General features: G+C 42.3%; 1 protein-coding gene across 1 annotated transcript in view; it reads right to left on the reverse strand.

Moving 5' to 3' along the window:
• Window positions 1-399: 399 nt before the first annotated feature.
• ISM1 (isthmin 1) overlaps window positions 400-20,674 on the reverse strand; it is a 40,574-nt gene continuing 20,299 nt past the window's right edge. The window contains exons 3-7 of the mRNA XM_064415427.1: window positions 18,635-18,871; window positions 9,638-9,905; window positions 6,530-6,673; window positions 3,933-4,022; window positions 400-2,281 (exon numbers count right to left, since the gene is read on the reverse strand). Coding sequence (XP_064271497.1) covers window positions 1,764-2,281; window positions 3,933-4,022; window positions 6,530-6,673; window positions 9,638-9,905; window positions 18,635-18,871 — 1,257 coding nt within the window. The 3' untranslated portion in view covers window positions 400-1,763. The remainder of the gene's footprint in view (window positions 2,282-3,932; window positions 4,023-6,529; window positions 6,674-9,637; window positions 9,906-18,634; window positions 18,872-20,674) is intronic.

Consider the following 20,674-nt stretch of genomic DNA (forward strand, 5'->3'; position numbering starts at 1 on the left):
CCCAGAGTGCCTTTGAACCCCTGGTTTGCACCACCTGGGCAGGCCAACACAGAGCTGGGGTTGTTGTGCTGTGTTAATGGCACCACGCACGTGCCTGTCTGTGAGCCCACAACCAACCCGACCCCAGAGGCCAACAGAGACATGGACAAGATTTACAGGAAGCCATAGAAGAGTTTGGGTTGGAAGGGACCTTAAATATCATCTATGTGTGTCTGTATGTAGCAGAGGGAATTGCCTTTTATGTCTGTCTCGAATCTTTGAGCTCAGGCTGACTGCAATTCTGGTCAGCTTTAACTCTGTGTGAGGTGCCATATATGTGTGTCAGACCACATAACCCCAAAACAGGCATTTCTCTAGTGACATTTAGTTTTCCAAATGAACACACTGACTTGCAGCAAGGCAGTCTTTCACAGGATGGAACTGGAAGTATTTATTTACCCAGAGTGTAACTTTAATCTTTCATCAGAATGCAGATATGAGCTGCTTTATAACAGTTTGTAAACTTGCACTTTATAAAAATTTGGAAATAAAACCTTTGCCTAAAAACAGTTGTGTTCTCGGAAATCAAGTTCCATCTACAGAAACCTTTTATGTTATACATCCCACATGTGAGTCATTGTTACAATTCAATAAATACTTTACAAAAATAATGCTAGCTTTTTTTAAAAAATTAAGACACTTTAAGACACCAGTAGTTCCTCCCAGAAAGCTTCCCTTAAAGAATAGCTTCTGCTGTAGGACACTGCATTCAGCTTGAGAAAAATGGGGGAAAAGGGCTGGTTCCATCTTTCATCCTAGGGAACTTGTGGATTCCAGTTATACTGTTCTCTAAAATAATAAACTTCCTTTTCTTAAAAGAAAGAAACAAGCAGATCCAAACATTCTTCATATTAAAATCTGGGAAGGAACTGTGATCTTTTTGGTCCTTTGACATGGATTCCTTCTCTGCCCCTACTCCTCCAAAGACTTACAGCATGCTCAGTTCACAGGTTCACAGCTGCTCGGGAGATGTAAGCCCCAACAGCTGCAGCTCTGTATCAGAGATGTCTCCAGGAGGGGGCTCTTTGTAACTCTTGCAGAACCACTCCACCAGGACATTTTCCGGCCCGTAGGAAAACCACAGCTACATCTTCCTGCAAGCCTACCCCAGGTGGACTGCAAATACCTGAGCTAAAAGGTGACAGGAAGAATTCCAAGAGAAAAATTGGTAGGGATTTTCTATATTCACTTTTGACTATTACCCTTCAAAAAAAAAAAATTCTTCCCTCCTTAGATATGACTGGTCATGAAACCAATTATAGAGAAAACTGATGCTGTAGGTGCATTAATCTTGTAAACCATTCCCATATGGAAGAGTACATTCTTCAATCCTATTGTTTATAACAACTTTTAAGTATGTGCCTCCTCAGCTGGGGCCTTGGGGCCTGATGGTGATGGCAGCTACTCCCCACCCCCTTCATTAGGTTACAGATGGGAAATAAAATGAAATGCACATTACATGAACGTTATTGCAGTATAAAATCCTATCAGGACAAGACTTATGTATGTCTGTATGCAAAAATAGGTGTGTGTGAGACAGAGAGATATGTGTTTATAAATTACACACACTGTGAAAAATACTTATGTATTATATTACAATTATATACATTCATTAGAAAGGAACTGACCAACCCCCGTCCAGGAGCCAATGCAGCAGCCATCATCAGTTCTTTGGCATCCAGGAAACGAATGCTATTTTGCATCTGAAGAAAAGGAAAATCTTCTCAGTATTCCCTTGCTTCTTGAAACTGCTTGTAGTAGTCTTCATCTGACGGGTTTTCTGTACACTTCTGCCCATTGTTGGGAGGCCGGGCCTCATTGTAGCGGCTCCAATCCCCTTTGCATATGATCCACGGCAGAATGTCCACTTTGTAGTGGAGTTCTGCTGAGAATTCGATGCTGATCAGGTTGGGTGTTCCTGCCCCTTTGCCCCTGGTGATCAGCTGCATGTTGTCATCATAGCAGCAGTGCTGCGCTGCAAGCGTTGTGCTCTCCAAGGACAGCATGGAGCGGATGCAGTACCGTGCTGTGGGCTTGTAGATCTCCAGTTTTTCCTTCGGACCACTCGCATCCTTCCAGCGGAAGTTCTTCCTCTTGAGCCGGTCAAAGATTTCAGCAGTGCTGTAGGCAACTTCTCTGGGGTAGGAGCAAGGGCAGCTGGGAAGATCGTTGACCACTTTGTGCATATACTTCTTCAGGAACTCGCTCTTGCAGCTCATCCATCTCTCACAGCTATCCGTATCTGTTGCAGGGCAGGAAATGGAAACTTAAGATACATTAAGCAGCATCCCAGTTAATGTGATCAGTGACAGCAACTAAGTAAAGTGAAGCTGTTCAGCACCAGTGCTCTGCTGTAGAAAGGAAGGGCAGTCACAGTTTGCTGTCCTGCCCATGGTGTATTACTCTGCTGTCTTGTCAGATAAAATCACCTGGGCCTGAGTTCAGTGCCTCAGGCAGTGCTAATCTGAGTTACAGTGCAGAACCAGGTCAGTAGGAATCCATGACACTTTTTCTACCCAGCTAATTCTAATTAAGCTATTGGTATCCCCATGTGGCACAAGAGATACTACCATGGGTTGGTAAGCAGCAGAAAAAGGGAAATCACAGTGATTTGGTGATTTCCCTTTTTGGTGCCAGTCTCCAGTTAGAACCCTTAGTCAGAACACACTCAGATGATGAAGGATTAAGTTTCAGATGATGCTAGAGATTCCAAGATGGCAAACATGGCCTGTATGACTCTTTCTGAAATACATTTTAGACCCTAATTCAGTCTTTAAAAAAAACCCAACTTTTTTCTATTTAATATTCACTTTTCAAGCATCAATATCGCGAACATGGAGACTGACATCTTATCTGGCAAATGCAGCCAAAAGTGATTCAGCTTCTAAAAGGGCACATGTGACATAAGATCAGAGTGGCTGTACATCAGCAGGAGTTTATGGTGCCAGAGGCATGACATATAGCTGGGATTAAAGAGATTTGTAGACCAGTAGCATATTTAATACCAGCACTTCATTATTTTTCAAGGCTTTTGGCAGAATCTCCTACCTAAAACATTATTTAAGGTGTCTATATCATCCTATGGGCTGTCAAAAACCGCCTGCACATCTTGCTCCACACTTACTTTAAGAGGACTCTGCAGGACAGTAACTAACTGGGACCTGAAACTCTTACAGCACACATTCCTGCAAAATATTTACTTAGTGATCTGTGTCCTGTTTTTCTATCTCCTTAAGAGTCTCATCCTGGCTGTCATTAACTATTGTGCTCTGCCACCATAGTAGGGAGGTGCTGGGTTACACTATTTGTTCAATTAATCCAGCATCCAGTGTCTCTGAGTGGCCACGCTATGGTTTCATTTAAGGGACGAAATCAGAACATTGCAGATGTTGGACTGAGTTTTAGATAGTTCAGAATCAAGCCATGCCCTAAAAAATTGCTTTGGCTACTCCCACTGCAGCACACAGAGCTATAAAAGCAATGCATGCTCATAAAAGTCATTGTCTTTTTTGTCTTTTTTTTTCCTGATGTGACAGCTGTATTCTTTTATATGAAATGAAAATGCTTTTATAGGGTCTTCCATTCGAGGCTATTTAATCAAAATAATAAAGAGTACTTGATTTTTCCCCCCGCTCCATTACTGTGGAGTCTTACAGCTCTTCTCTGAATTAGGGCAACAAATAATCCTTTTATGATGAAACAAGCACAGGACTTAAGGGGAGAAAGATTCTATGACCAAAGCAAATTTTCAGATCACAAACGCAAGCAAGACAATAAATGGCTGTTACTATTGACATTTTTAATGCTAAACTCGGTATCTTGACCCCACAGGACTAAGAAAAATCCTAAGGAAGTCTCTTATCTGTTACTGAAGGATTGACTAGGCTGCTTACCAACTTCAAACAGTTTGGTTGCATTGAAGTCTTCACTCCCTGCGAGTAAACTCACTTCTGTGGCAGCTGTCCGGAAGGTATCTTCGATCCCTAAGACAAACACGTGTTAGTGCTGCTGGTGTTTTCCCATTAAAACACAAAGGAACCAGCTGCCTCCTTACCACCCCTTCTTCCCCAGGCTCTGCAAGGTGCTTTGTTTTGGCAGGGAACCATTCTGAAGTTGCTGCTGGACTATTCCTTTGAAACCTTTGAAACCGTAATGACCACGGGATCTGTGCTGTCAATAAGGTAAAAGAGAGTGACAGGACTGAAGACAGGTGAGGAAGCTCATCTTTGTATGTGGGCAATCATTTCTTAAGGAAGAATGATGCTGTTGGAAGAAGACTGATGCTTTTTGTTCTCTCCCAGTGTCAGGGAGTTAAAAGGTGTGAGTAGGCAAGAGATAGCCAACCTCTCCAAGCAATTCCATCCCCACCACTTACAGCTGTCAAATAAAATATCAGGATCTCAACATACTAGGATTTACCAGCAGCCTCCAGTTAATTGTTTGCTACCAGTTGAGAGACAGAGAGATTTCCAGAAAAATTATCTTGCCAAAGTAAACATCCTTTTGTTGCTGCTTTAGTTCAGCCTATCGATGTGCCTAGCATTTCTGTGCCATGTAGGCTTAACACAAGCAGGTTTTAGTTTTATTTTTCCTTTCCTCTCCATCGAATTAAAGACCTCTAAAGAGAACTGAAAGATCTTTAATATGTGATAACTATATGGTTAATAATGAAGTCTATTCACCATCCATCTTCTTGCCAATGAAATTTCTCCTGATCTCCTGAACTGGGACATAATAGTGGCTTGCAAAGCTTCAAAACAGCCTCAGGCCAATTTTCAATAAAATTATCATAGAGTTTTGCCTTAACTCCAGCACTAGATGTAGAATAATAGATACCCAAGAACCCATTAAAAGACAGTAATTCACTGCTGGAATTATAAACAGCAGAAGCTGAGCTTTGACCTTGTAATTTCGAAAATGTCAGCACAGCATCAAAGAGTGAATATATTTTGCTTGCTGATTGTTGGAGGTCTGTCATATGACATAATATATTCTTTCAAGTTTGCCACTTTTTGGTGTTAGCTGGTAATAAATACTAGAAAATGTACTGGGGGTGACTTGCTTTCTTCTGGAATTAACTCCTTATTATTGAGGTTTTAGGATGTATGAGAGCATGCAGAAACATTTTTCCCTGAACTGCCTCGCAGCTGTTGCTTTGCAATGGAGACATGGATCTATCTGCAAGTCAGAAACTTCTCTCCTACTCTCTCACCAAGTCTTCTAAGTCTCCTTTCCAGCACTGCTGACATTTCACTTCCCATTAAAAAAAACCTGACCTCCAGATTAAGAATTTCTGCCTTTCTGAGTCATTAAGTAAACTGAGAGTAATGCATACCACCATGACTTGTGTTTTCACTTCTCTCTGATCTTGGGAAGTAATGAACTTGCACCTATCCCCTGCATTGTGGCACCTACTGCATGACAAATTTGTCTAAATTTAAACACAAAGCAACATTTAAAAAACAGTTTTCCATAGCAGCTTCAAATTTTCATGATGTAGGCTTGAGTGCTCAGCTCTGATTTTGCCAAAGTGAAGATGGTAAGTGTGTGATGGTAAAGACACTTCAAAATGTCAGATCCTGTCAACGGGTAGGAGCTAAGGCAAGGCTCCTTGGCTGTATTTTCTGAATATATTTAAGCCAAAACTATTGGTTGTCTTCATCCCTGTTCACAATGCAAGCAATGCCATCCATTTCACAGCAAAACAGGAGCTCGCTGAGGTAACAGCACAGCTGGTTTGAAGTTCTAAAACTTTGTTTCAAGGGAGTAGATTACACCCTTTAGAATACAAAACTCCCATGCACAAATATTGTATTTGCGGGGTTCCCAGATGAAGGAAGGAATGATGCATCTGCCTCCATGTTCTTAGAAGGCTAAGTTATTATTTTATGATCTATATTATATTAAAGAATAATAAACTAAAGAATACAGAAAGGATACAGACAGAAGGCCAAAAAGATACTAATAAAAACTCTTTCCAGAGCCTCGACACAGCTTGACCCTGATTGGTCATTAAGTCAAACAATTCATATGAAACCAATGAAACAACCACATGTTGGATAAACAATCTCCAAGCGCATTCCAAAGCAGAAAAACACAGGAGAAGCAAATGAGATAATATTGCTTTCCTTTTTCTCTGGAGATTCTTCCCAGGACAAGAATCCTGGCAAAGGGATTTTCCCAGAAAATATGACTGCCTCACACAAAAATGACTGCCATGACCTAGAGAAAGCCTGTACCTGTCTTTTAAGTCCCTGGGGATGGTGTCTTTTAAGTCCCTGGGGACGGTGTCTTTTAAGTCCCAGGGACTACATCTAGCAGTGTATCATAATAATGACAATAAATGGCATTGAAAATCTTTTCTTCCCACCGGAGCCCTCACCCTGCCACGGAGCACACGGGCCCCAGGCTTTGTGTGCAGGAGGGCTCTCTCCACCCCTGCCCACCTGCCCCCGTTCCCCCTGGCAGCAGTTCCCACGAGCATTCCCACCTGGGCAGTTGGGCCGGTCGCAGGTCCGGGACTCGGTGGCGGTGCAGGCGTACCCGCAGGAGCGCGTGCGCTTCTGGCTGCCGCTGCCGCAGGTGACGCTGCACGGGGACCAGGGGCTCCAGTCGCCCTCGCCATCCATGTAATCTGTGGGAGGACAAACGCCAGGGAGGAAATGAGGAAACTCCTACTACCCAAAACTACTGTGTAGTGTTTTTTATTAAGAAGGCAAAACACGAATGGAATCCAGATGTCCCTACCTGAAGCTTGGGCCGAGTGCCAGGCGCAAGCCTGCTGTTTAAATGGTTTTCACACTTGGTGCTCCTCAGGGAAACGCACGCAACATTATTTGAAAAAATATTTCCTTTCTCTTTTGACCTTTTGGCTGCTGAGGATCCTCAGCTGCAAAGCTCGGTCATGAACTAAAAGTACACATCTATTCACGTTATTTCCCTGCATATAGGAATGTGTTTGTGGACCACAGACTAATCAGGCAAAGGATAAATTGAGTTTTCTTTTTCATCTTTTCAAAACACACAACAGTACTCAGTTTTTGGGCAAGATGCATGTTGTTGGGTCATGAGTGAAAATCACAATTTTGTTTTTCAATCCCTTGAACAGGGAACAGATATTTCAGGAATACTGCTATGAGAACAGGGAACTACATGCTTTTCTTGCACCAAGAACAACATGCAATATTTAGTGTTTCATGTGAATTATTAAATAACATCAAATCCGACTATTTACTAGAAGGAACCTTATGAAAAAGAAATATGATTTTCTTTTCTTCTGGCAGATAACTAAAGGCACTGGGCACCAGGTCTTCACAACAAAAGCTGATGCTGCTGTGACTACCTAAACCCTCCAGAAACAGCCTCCTTTGTGTGCTGTGTAAACTGTTGCACATCCCACCATGTGAAGGCCACCAAACAAAGCTCATGAACCTGTCCCAGCTTTCTTGCCTCCCCACTGGCCTCCCTAGTTGAGGGAACATTTGGCTTAATGGTTTTCCCTGCAGCCTACAGGGGGTATTTTACGGTGATCATAACTTGCAGCTGTAGCTCCTTTGGGTTACACCACCGCTGACAGCAAAGCAAAATCTGGTTTAGTGGCTCTGAGGCAGCCCTGCTCTATAGATATAGGTAAGAGTACCTAAGCTACAGCAAGACCCAGGGAGGATCCCTGCCTTCCCTGGCCTCTGTGCTACACGCTTTCCCCCAGGGCCATGCTGTCTGTGGGCTTCCTGAGCTGGTTAGCAGAACACGTAACTTGATTTGTTCCACATGTAACGACTGACAACAGCTCTGTGGGGTGCTATTAAACATTTATTGCCAGGAGTATGGGGAGGTTATATATCTCACTCAGAGCAAGCTGCCTAGATGTGAGTTCCTCATGGCAAGGACCTTATGTGCTTCTCCTCCTTTTCTGACAGGGCTGATGATGGGGAAGCCAGCACACTGGAATCTGGTGTCCACAGTGGGATGTGGGTGCGAACACAGCTAATGTCAGTGTGCAACACCCGAGGTTCTGGGATTTGCCAGCAGGCAGGCACCACAACAGCCAAAAAAAGGCAACAGATGTCTCAGGAAAATGTGATCTGCCCACTATGCCTGGCCCTGCTCTTCTTCCCAGCTCTTCTCCAATTCTTTTATCTCCATGTGGTTGGTGAGGAGGAGGGCAGGTGAGCAGGCACGATGCCTGCCAAACAGCCAGGAGGCACAGGAAGGGCAGGGAGAGCCCTTGGCAGTGGCAGGAGGGGAGAGAGACACACAGGAAAGGTGTGAACATGTCAGTAGGTGGAACATCTACACCCCGCATGGGCAGGATCTGCTACTGCATCCTCCTGGACAAGGCCAGCATTTTAGGTTAGACAAAAAGCCAGGAGTTGTTTCCAGTTAGCTGGATGCTCTGGTGTGCAGCAGGGACCTCTAGGATAATTTTTGGACCGACCTACCTACCTAGTGTTTACAGTGCACTATGAAGCACACTATTGAATATACCATGTTAGATTTTCAGCTGCAGCTCAACCTGTTCTTCCTATTTTCGTATTTGTAATTCGTACTATGATTTTTCTATCACAATTATTTGTGAAAGCAATTTTATTTAACTTATATGAATAACTACCTAAGATATGAATTCTTGGCAATAAACCCTGCCCGCAAATAAATATAGGTGCAAAAAGAAGGGATAGATTTAATATTCTGGCCTCAAAATTCAATACATACGTATGTGTTTAAATACACTATTCCATAAAAACTTTCTCTTGATTTTTAAGATTCTAGTACTTCAAGTTAGTCAAATCACAGAAGAACAAGTTTGTTTCACCCAGGCACTCTGCAGCATCTGGGGAATAAAACCAGAAATGCCAGGGTGAAAGTACCATGGCTTTGACACCTTGTTCTGACTAAAAGTAGTCTGCATTTACACACAACTTAAATTCAGGGGGCTCTTCCTGTGAGCACGGTTTAGCTCACCTCCCTTGGGTCATTCCCATGTGGATAGTCACAGCCTGTCGGGGCAGTGAATAGCTGTAGCTCTTCTCTGTTTCTAGTTTCTGCAACTATTTCATACAACAAGCTGAAAACAATTGTTTTCCCCATGACACATCTGGAAGAATATTACACACACAAATACACAATGTTCCTGCTGCACATGCCACTCCCCACACATGCACCAACATAACTCATCTTATTTGTGTATCCACCAAATACTACCACATTTCAGATCTTGCTTATTTATCCAATAGTTATATTCTGGTTCCCAAACCACCACATGATTCTAAATCTGTACTTACCCTTGGTCTAAAAATAAATACGAAACCTTGTTTCCTCTACTTTTTAAAAAAAGCACACGTTGGGCTAAAAAAGGCCCTCTTCTGGGATAACTGGTATGATTTTCAAGATTATAGACTTACTAGTGGAATGCAGCTACCACAGTACGGCCTGTGCATTTGCACAGATTTGTATTTGAAAGCTGATGAACAAAAGCCACATGTTGAAAAACTCTGTTTTGCTTGGCCCGCTCTCAGCCATGCCTCACCATTCTCGTTTCCCCCACGCTTGTTTTTCACAATCCCAAGATGCCCACACGAGGCCTGGAACACAAACCTACCGTACTCCGGCTGCTCCTTGGACTCGAATGCCCGGTGACTGGGTGCATGGCTCTCCCACCCACCGAGAGGGTTTAGGAAGTTGCTGTCCTCAGTTGTGCTGTCATACTTGTAGTCCTGGTCACCGCTGCTCATGCGAGTCAGCGTGGAGGATCTCTGCCACCAGTTCCTCCAGTCGGGAGATGGGGCTGGCCAGCTGGGCTTGCTGCTCTCCTTCTGCAGGTCCTTGTCTGCCTCTGTGTCAGGGCTATCCACCACCTCAATGGTAACCTGTGGGATTCAAACAGACCAGCCTGACTGTCAGTGCCTCCTCCTTGTCAGGGGGAAACTTTCCACACAGCAAAGAAAAGGTGCTGCCTGGCAAAGGGGCTGTGCACTACCATGGGTTTGGCATGCTGTAAACCACATGTGGATTGCTGAGCCCAGAGACATGCAGAGGCTGAGTGATTCCTTCTGCTACCTCTGCTGAATCAGGCCTCAGAACCAAGGCTAGGAAAAATCTGCACAAAATAATAACCCACGCTGTGCCTAGAACCTTCACAGCAGAATTTTCTGCCTTATGGGGAAAATGTGTTAGAGCCTAACATATATGACCAGAAAAAAGAAAACCAAACCTGTACTCTATGCTGAGGCTGAATTTGAGGCAAGCATGAAGCACACCAGTGTGCAGAGCCTGTTCCAAGGAACTGGCCTGACTCAAAATAAGCAAGGCCATGTGTGTGAAAGTCAAGATGCAGAGCCCAGGTATTGCTGGGTTTGCATCTGTCTTGCCCCTCTGGCAGCAGCCCAGCTGTTACTGCTGCATGAAACCATGCTTTGTGGCAGTGATGGGAGCCAGCAGCTCCTCTGACCATTGCTGAGTAAGCCACTTGCTGCAAAGCTCTTTAAAATAGGTCCTTTTGCCATGCTGGAAGAGTATAATGACCTGTTATGGTCAACCTGTTTATGGTTTCTAATGGAAGCCCAGAACCAAAATTCAGAGTTTGCTGCCCAATTCCCTCACAGACATCACAAATGGCAATACCATTCTGCATAGGAACAACCTTTGATTATTGCTTTCTGGGTTGAACAACGTGTAATTGTAAAACTCTTGGATAAATAATGTGTGTGCATATAGGTGACTATTAAGGTAGAAGCACAGTCTAGCCATCAGAAACCTTGGCTCTGTGAGTCATGCAAGCATTGCCTGGCCACAGATAGATCACAAAATGCTCTGATGTTTCATGCTAATATGGTTCAGTGATTACATTGGACTAGCTAAACAACCAGAAGGGACTGTCAGATATATCTATAATGTTTAATAGGTACAGAGGTGTACTCAGCCTTTCAAGATGGTACACAATGAAAATCAGGTTGTACAAAACAGAAATAATGCCCTGTTATGCTAAAAGTAATTTACACAGCTCTGTGGATGTGCATTGTACATAAACAATTAGTTTTATACAATTGTTATTACTAAAATCACAAAACACACACAAGAAAAAGAAAGAAAAGGTCACAGCTCCCTGTGATCCACAGACTGTGACACGGGAAGCAAACCAGAACTGTTGTATCTTCAGAGCTGCAAACACAAACAATGCCCACACATCCTTTCTTTGGAGACAGGAGATTTTGAACCTATTTTATGCTTTGCATTTTACCATAGACCAGGCCATTGAAATGAAAAAACTTGCAGGCTACTATGAAGCTCCACTGGGAAAAGAGCAAGAGCAAGGGAAAGTGCAGCTGTCAGCTTAATAGCCTCTTTACACAAAGAGTATTTCACTCCCAGCCTAAATATGGAATTGGAACCATTACTTCATTAAACCTCAGTTTCTACAAACCAAGAATTAAAATGGATTTCATAAGCACGAAAACATCAGAGTCAGTTCAGGGATTCAAAATTGTTACCTCTATCCAAGCAAAACAGAGTTTTCACAATAAATGAAAGGAAATCGCCTTACTGAGCAGCAAACACTGCCAGTGGTGGGGCTTTAATGCTCCCCACCTGGAAATCAGTACACTTCTAGTACTTTAGCAGCAAGTATTTTTAGGACCACACTAACTCTCTGATCAATTACTCAGCAAAATGGAAAAAACCAAACCTTCTGATTTAAAAAAATTATGATTGCTTCATATGCTTTGATAACCTGTAGCTGTATGAAAGTCAATCAGCATGAACTGGCATTATTTCAGCCAAGGACAATTTGAAGAAGAACTTGAAGAACTTGATTTTAAATGATGATTGATGATGCCAAGTCAGCTTAAGGAAAAGAGGGTTTGCAGGGGCAGAGAAACATCTGCTGAGCTTGGTGCTACACTGGTGAGGAAAGGCAGGTGGAACACACACACCTTCCAGTGCCATCAGACCCCACCAGACCTCCAGCAGTTCTGCCACTAATTTACTTCCAAGACTGGAATATCTGTGCAATCAGCCACTTCAGTCTGTTCTTACCTCTGAGAAAGTTTATTAGAAAGGCCTCTAAAATGAGTTTTCCAACACATAGCCAATTAAGAAACCAAAAACAGCAGAAGCAAAATACAGTGTGGTAGTCTGACACATACCTATGTTCCCCTCTCCACTGCTTCAAGCTTTGATTACCAAGCTGTTTATTGTGGAATAAAAATCATACAGTGAAATAAATTCTGTAAAGAATCATGGGATCTTCTGAACTGCCCAAGTCTTGGAAATTAGAAGCAGCTTCAATCGACTCTGGTGTTTTCAGGGACTTGGCTTAATGGACCTTCCAGAGGCAGGGAGGAAATCAGTGCATAATCCTAGTAATCCCTCCTCCACTCTATGACCCAGAAGTTAGGGAAGAATTGTGAGAAGAGACTGCTGTTTCAGGTGAGTAATTTTTCCCTTATCCCAGTCTAAAGTTTTGAGAAATGAGCTTTCACTGAGTTCTTCCCAGTACTTACAGATAGACTTACAGTGGTAGTTCATGACTGCACTTACACAAATGCTTGTACACATGCATGGCACTGAAATATGTAACTTGTGTGATCAGTTTCTATATTGGGGGGTGTTTATAAAAAGGAATAAAGAAATCAGGAATTAGAGAATAAAGATCAAGAACTAGAGTAATACAAACCAGGCATTTAGAGAAGCTCTGGAAAAGCTTTCATGATGTAAGTATTCCAACAAAAACATGTTCTCTTAAAAATTAAAAAACATATCTGGTTTAGCAGTTCTATCTTGGAGCACATTTTAGAGGCTGATTTCCTCTTCCAGTGATTATCAAAACTGTAAAGATTTTTCTCAAACTTCCCAAAATGTCTGTGGTAACACAGTTCTTGTATAAATTCACAATCATCCCAGAAGTATTCAAACCTAAAATAAAGCCACTTCTTTTATGGTTATATGAGCTAGGAATAAGGACATTCATCTGAAAACTGTTAAAAACAATTGGCGTAGGCACATTAAAACAACAGATTTGCCGTCAATTTCTAATGAAACAAGTGTATCATGCACAGATGTCTCCAGACACCAACATCCAATTTTCTCCTGGCCAAAAATATACAAAAGATAAATATTATCCCAGCGTGCTAGAGTGCACAAAAAGTTCTGTGTTCTTTGTCCTGTTTACTGAGACAATGTTTCTGAATTCACTTTACTGGTGTAAACATTGCCCTAAGTGACCAGAAGATTATGTTTCAGGAAGAACTATGTTTGCAATGTTGTGCAAGCAGCGGATCCTACAACATTTCTATCCTGTTTTTTTCATGCAATCAATGCAAATTTTCAACACAGAACTTGCCATTCTGGGTAAGACAGACATGTGCAAGTCAGCAATGAAGTATAATAGGAGAACAGAAACAAGTTCTGTAGGAGATTGAAATGGTACATCTGGCTTTACATAATTTTAATTAAAATACTATCAGCAGTGACAGTAATTTACTTCTCATTGTGTTATGCCACTTAGAACAGTTTTCTGGACTTGAAAAGTGAAGGTCCCTCAAGATTTGTTGGGAGCAAAGAAGACAATGTGACATGAGGCCTGAAATTTCTATCATTTATATTTGTTTCTTTGAAGCTGGGTGAATCCCACACCAATGTACTGAAACCAGGAGCTTCAAAGGACAAATATAAAGGATAGATAAAAAGTACATCTAATAAAATGTGTGAAAAGTGACATTATGCAGGTAGAGGTGAAGGAAATGGCCATGAGTGAACCTGGAGGAGTTGAGGCCTGCAGTTCTTTTTTCAAAGCAGATCACACAGCCTTGATTCTTTGTACTTGCTTATGTTCCTAGAGTGGGTGGTTTTGGGTAGATGTGTTTCTAAGAGAAGGTAGTAACCCAGCAGGTATCAAAGAGAGAAAATAGGTAACAAGTCGATAACAAAGCTAACAGCAGCACTGGAGTGGTGTGTCTGGTGAATATGGCCACAGGCCTCGTGGCAAATGACAAAGACCAAGCAGGCATCAACGTCTTCTGCTTCAAAACCACTCTTGCCAATTAACATGGTTATCAACATGGTTTTAAACAGGAATCCTTCCCGTTTCTGTGCAGTTTGCACCCAGAACACACCGCCTCATCAAAATGTTTAACACATTAATTACAACTGGAGCTCACCCTGCTGGGCTTCAGCTCTGTTGTCATGAAGCTTGACCAAGACCTAAGTTCAGTGAGGAACATTAATATCAACAAAATGCCCAAAGAGAGGTTGTGAACTCCCCATCCCTGCAGGTGTGACAAGGCTGGACAGGGCTCTGAACAATCTGATCTAGTGGAAGTTGTCCCTGCCCATGGAAAGGGGACTTAAAGTAGATGATCTTGAATGTCCTTCCCATCCCAAACCACTCCATGGTTCTATGAGTTTTCCCTTTTCTGCTCATTTGTCATGGTGTCAAGCACTGCCAGGGAAGCAGCAAAGCAGAGCCACAACAGAGCAGCACACACCCTGACCCTGTTTCAGTACACAAACTTCGGATACCACTAATGAAAAGAAAAGGTGAGGGACAAGAGCAGGAGTTCAACTGCAGGTTGAGACATCTGGCTCCAAACAGAGGGTTGGCTGCAGCTGTAGAAGTCTATTTGGAACAGACAAGAAAAACCCATCAGAAATGGAAAACAGGCAGGTTCCTGTACACCTCCCATGTGACTTCATTCTGCTGCTCAGGAGAAAGAGCAATTCTGACTTTGAATAATAACCCTAACCAATTACAGGTTCTGCATAGGCATCCCTTGGCTGGTCTGTCAAACAAGTGCAAACCTAGACAGCAGAGATTTTCCACTTGTGAAAGGAACTAAAAAAAAATGTGTAATCAGTTTTTGTAATCACCTTCTCATCTAGAAGTCTTCCAGGCATTGACAGAACTGTTAAAATGACAAAAAGGAAAACAAAATACCTCAAGCCAAGCAGCCAGTGTGTGCTCAGCAGCAGTGACTGTGGTTACTCTCAACCAGTGTGGAAGCACAGCTGAAGCATAAAATGCCACCTTAAATGATGGGAGATTTTATAAGGCTAGAACACCACAGGAAGGCCAATAAGGGTTGTCCTGGTCATGTAGGCAAAGAGTCATATTCATTTGCATTACTGTAGCTCTGACCGTTGGTTCTGAGGGTTTTCCAGAGACAGTCTGCTGTACTTACATTATCATCTAATAAATACGGCGGTACCTGGGGTAATCTGAATTCCTCTTATGGTGTTCTGATACTCACTTTTAGTTCATCACTAAAAGAGCACATACCAGGGCATGACACAGCAAGCGCCATCTCACAGGAACCACAGAAGAAATGGCCCTAAAGAGAACTCACTGGAATATTTTTTCCACCTGATTTTTTTCAAGAATTTTATGCCTCTTTCTTAGATTTTTAATTCCCAGGTATAATTTCCATTTTAAAATGTTATTTTTGGTTTATGCAGTGGAAGGAAAAAGAGGTTTTGAGTCTTTGAGAAGAAAATGTGGCCATTGTGCTATCTTAAAACAGAGGCTGCTTTCTCCTATCCAGCCTCTCAGTCCTAGGAGGACTCTTTAAATCAACACTCCCAGAATTGTAACTTACAGATCTGGGAGCCATTGTGCAAAAAGAAAAATAAGCATCAATTCTGTTTTCACCTGCCAAATAGCTGATGAGAAATTTGCAAGTCCACAAGTGTCTCTATTTCTGTTCAGGTCAGTATAGTAATGTTTAACAAGCAAGAATTCACCATAATCCTGTTTTTTTCGTAAAAGAGTAGGCCAACTTTTACAACCTTTAGGCAAAAAAAAAAACTTTCTCTGACTGTAAGGAATTAATGGGAGTTTTATGTCCATGAGGCTGTAAGACTGTCAAACAAGAACTTAAAGAAGCTTTGTATAATCACTATTTACACACCTAAATAAGCAGAGTAAATTCAGAGTAAATAAAATGCACAACGTAGGGAGCCTCTTTCTGAAAGGGCTCATCCTTGTGCACAAGTGCTCTGGGATCAATGTTGCCCCTTTCCAGTTTACAGGACCAGTCTTCCCAGTTCTTAGAGTCCAGCAAGACTGCTGACATAGCTGCTGACATATTTCCAAGATCAGGTGGTGGAAAAAGAAGTCATAGCAGCAGCAGTTACTATGAAAACAAGCTGGGGAACTGCTTCCATCTCTTTTATCCCTGTGTCTAAACTTTGTATGCTGTCACCACTCAGGAAAGGTTTTTGTTTCCTCCTGTCCTCCTCTGCAGTTTACATACTGTTCAAATAGTGATGTTGCATGATTTGCCTCATGCCACAGTCTGGGGTCCCTACAGCTTCCAATCTTCCCTTTTGTCTTAGGTCACAAGATGTGACTAGGGGTGTGTGTTCTATTGCCATAGGTGGAGCAGTTATCTTCTGTTAACTGGCCAGTTTACTTTATTTCTTCCACAACCAATACTCCCTCTAGGCAGATACCTTTGTTAAAGGGGCATTGAGTGTCCCTGCATGGCTGATAAAATTACATCATCCCACTGGGAGATGCTCCACCCAGAGGGAGGAGCCAAGCATTCCTACCTGGATAGAATCTGACATTTCGAACACTACAGACATTCCCTGTGGATCCTTTTCCCATTGGATTCCCAGAGGTGCAGCTGTCTTCTCCACTGCATTCCCAGAGGAAGACCAGGCCCATCCACACCACCACTGGATCTTCAGAGGAAAACTCCATCCTTCTACAGGAACACTGTTCCAACAGAATGACATCTGTCACTGCAGGAGGGCTGCAGCCACCATTTAATGGGATTGCTGCCCCACCCTGACCCAGAGGGTGTCAGATAATATTCTGAAAACCACTCTGTCAGTGTTTTTTTTTTTTGTACTATTGCACTTGTATTTTAATTTTCCTAGTAAAGAGCTGTTATTCCTATTCCCATATCTTTGCCTGAGAGGCCCTTAATTTCAAAATTATAGTAAGTCAGAGGGAGGGGGTTTACATTTTCCATTTCAAGGGAGGCTCCTGACTTCCTTAGCAGACTCCTGTCATTTCAAAACAAGATACTTTCCTAAAGCTTTCTGGAATGGTTCTCCTAGCACAAGAGTTGTGTTCCATCACCACTTGTTGACCATGTTTACTCCCTCAAGTATTAGGGAGTAAACAAGTATTAGACCTGCCCTTGACCCCAAATCTGTGAGACTTCTTAATGGTCCAACTCATCTATGGTGAATGCAAGGGAGCGATGCCATGGAGGCAGCTTCTTCTCACCCAGTCATGGGCAAGAATCATGCACTGGTTTGGGTTGGAAGGGGTCATCTCGTTCCACTCTCCTGCCATGGTCAGGGACACCTTCCACCAGACCAGGCTGCTCAGAGCCCCATCCAGCCTGGCCTTGAAAACTTCCAGGGATGGGGCAGCTACAGCTTCTCTGGGCAGCACCTGTGCCACAGCCTCACCACCCTGAGAGTTTAGAATTTCTTCCTAAAACTACTTGCTAAAACTACTAAACTTATCCTCTGCCAGTTTAAAGCCATTCTCTCTTGTCCTGTCACCCCATGTCTTTGTAAAAAGTCCCTCTCCAGCCTTCTTGGAGCCCCTTTAGCACTGGAAGGTGCTCTAAGGTCTCTTCTGAGCCTTCTTTTCTCCAGGCTGAACATCCCCAGCCCTTTTAGGCTGTTTCCAGAGCAGAGGTGCTCCAGCCCTCTTGAGCATGCTGGCCTCTCACCAGCAGATCTATTACATCTTTACATACATACTTCTTAGACATATCAAAAGGATGGTAATTTTGTGGGCTGGGGGACTATAAGAAGCCAGGAATTAATTTAACCAGAAAACCAGATCTATTAGTGCATTGTTTTTATAAGCACATCTTAGGCAGAACAACATTTGAATTTATTGTTTTGGTTAAAAAAGACTGCTTATTAATGCCAATTTTGCTTTAAGGCTCTGAATTAAAAACAAATCACTCATTTTTTCCTCTTTCCGATCCTTGAAGTTTCAAGATGCAAGTGGCTTGTAAGAGGCTGTTCCAAACCCAAGAACCGTTTGAGGAATAACATATAACGAAGTTTTGTGCAGACAACTTTTTTTATACTACAAGCAGCTGCTACAGAAATTAACTCTAAGTCTCACTTCTATTCAGAGGAATGCATTTTGAGCTGAAACTGAAATACTTGTTCTCTGTTAGCCTTTGGGGATGGTTGCATTTTATAATAGCATACAAAATGCAAATATGTTCACAAACAAATTTTACAACAGTAAATTGAAGGCAGAAATTAAAATACCCATTCATTTTCAATAAATGTAATATGCTCCAAAATGGCAATCACAAAGATGGGTTTAGCATCACAAACAGGTCTACATTGATCTCTGCACTTATGCAATCAACACTATTCAAGAAGAAATTCAGAAAAAATTTGCAGTATGTGCATTAACTTAGAGAGAAAAAGTATGTATTTGTGCATATATATTTTATATATAATACTATATTACATTATATTGTATTATACATATTCTCTGTTGGTATAGATGGATTGTTCTGGCTGCACATCATGGAATCCAGGCTGAAAGTCGTCTTGGCTTAGTAAAATAATTTTATGTAAGTTATAAAATAGTCAGATGTTAAATTTGTACCTGAATGTTGGGATTCTGCCCATTGATATCTGCTTTTGACAGGTCAGGGAAGTTTGGGAGGTCCAGGAGAAACGACCTGGGTCCATCTCTTTGCAAGGACGTGTGCCCGCTCTCCTGCCTGAACTGCTCCTTAGGAAATGGCCGGTGGGCAGCCTGGAGATTGGGGTATTCTCGTCGCTCCTCGGGGTTCAGGGTGAAACTGTCTTCAGGAGAATGGTCCTCTGCAGTCAGTGTGTTCTGGGGAAGAAAAGCAAGGCCCAGTAATGGCAACTGAGAGCATGCGGTCCTGCCAGTGCCCCCATCCCTCCAGTGGCTGCAGCCTTCCAGCACCCAGACCCATGGCTCACTACTGAAAGACAGATCTGTAACCAGCTGACACAAGTAAGAATTGATTCAGACTTGGGGGACTTAGTTCTTCCAGGCTCCTGAACCATTCCAGCCTTGTGGTGAGCACCTACACATGGACACAAGCATCAGACTTAAAACAAACCTAGAAATATGAGGGTCTGAAGTAACCCCTGGGAAATCAAATTGTACCACATTAAACATGTCCCCAAAAATGCTGAAAGGCATCCATCTTAAATCATTTTAGTTTGCTTCATTCCAAAGTGAAGCAAGAACACTGACTGCTAAGGCCATGTTGAAATTTATGGTATTAAAAGATCCTACCGCTGAGCTGGCAACCTCCCCTTCCCTCCCCTCAGCCTGCAACAACTTCCATCTCATCTCTGTGTTCCTCACCCAGTTTCTCCAGTCTTGAACATCTGAACCTTCCTTCCTCTGGGATCTCATTTTCATGTTTGCCTAATGGTGGGATTGAATTTCACCAAGCTGTGGGTCAGCGGTTAATGCTTTTGTTATTGTTGAGCGTACTTCTGGGTTTTGTAGTACATTACAGCAGGCTGCCTCTGAACCAGTAGCACTGCTGCCACTGCCTTTGACCTCACCAAGGAGACACATTTAGTATCAAAACACTGGCTCCCTGGGTTAGGACTGGCCTGGGGACTGGGGAAAAAACAGCAGAGAAGTCCAATCTTCTTATGGCTACAAAAAAAAAAAAAAAAAAAAAAAAAAAAAAAAAAAAAAAAAAAAAAGAAGAAAAAGAAAAGAAAAAAGAAAAAAGAAAAAGAAAAAAGAAGCATGGGGTAGATTCCGCACAGGTTTTGGGTCTGACTCAGCTGAAAAATTTTAGCTTGAGGTCTTAGTATGACTGCCTGGGGAGTTTTTATTTTCAGTTCATAAAGAGACAGCAAGCATGGAGAGGGTAAATGTTAAAGACCTATCTTTTAAAACAAGCACAATTAAAGTGGAATGGCCACATGTGGTTCTGGCTCTACTGAAGCATATTTTTGCCAGCATTTCTGGTTAAACGCAATCTCCATCCAGCTCCCCTGGTTCAAATTAAGCCACAGCATACCTTTAGCTAAGCTCTCAGATAGATAACAGCTCCAATGCTTTTTCTTTTATTTAGTGTTTATTTGCTTAGAAGGTTCTAAATTGACCTTTAAAGGGATGTTACAATACAACCTGTGCACATTACAGAAAAATATTCACCGAGTTAAAATAAACTAAGCTTGAAGAATTAATCTCAGACTCTGTGAAATTGTCTTGAGTAAAAATGTAGCTGTCCTCTACCCTCCTCACTTCACCCTATTTGTAAAGAGCAAATGCAATTTGGCAGAATTAATATTGTTGTATTGTCATTCCCAGAACAGTTACACTCTGAAAGTGCCAAAAGGGTCATTTTATACATTTATCTATAGCACAGAACCAAATTCTGAATTAGTGTATGTGTGTAGTGCTAAAAATGTGTGTGCTCCTGACAGTCTGCTTTTCCTGAAGGCCAAAACAGGCTCTTCTCTTTGCTGGAGACCAGGAAGGACTTTCAGATGCCTTTGGTGGCCCACCCATTATTCAATACAAAGGAGAAAGCAGATCACACAGCAGGAAGCTCTGGGAAATTAAACTGACGGCCACTTAGCTAACTTTAGGTTCCTCACTCATATGCTACTGCTTTAACTTAACACTTTTCAGATAGAA

The sequence above is a fragment of the Passer domesticus genome, chromosome 3 (genome assembly GCF_036417665.1).
Source record: "Passer domesticus isolate bPasDom1 chromosome 3, bPasDom1.hap1, whole genome shotgun sequence".
Classification (NCBI taxonomy): Eukaryota; Metazoa; Chordata; class Aves; order Passeriformes; family Passeridae; genus Passer; species Passer domesticus.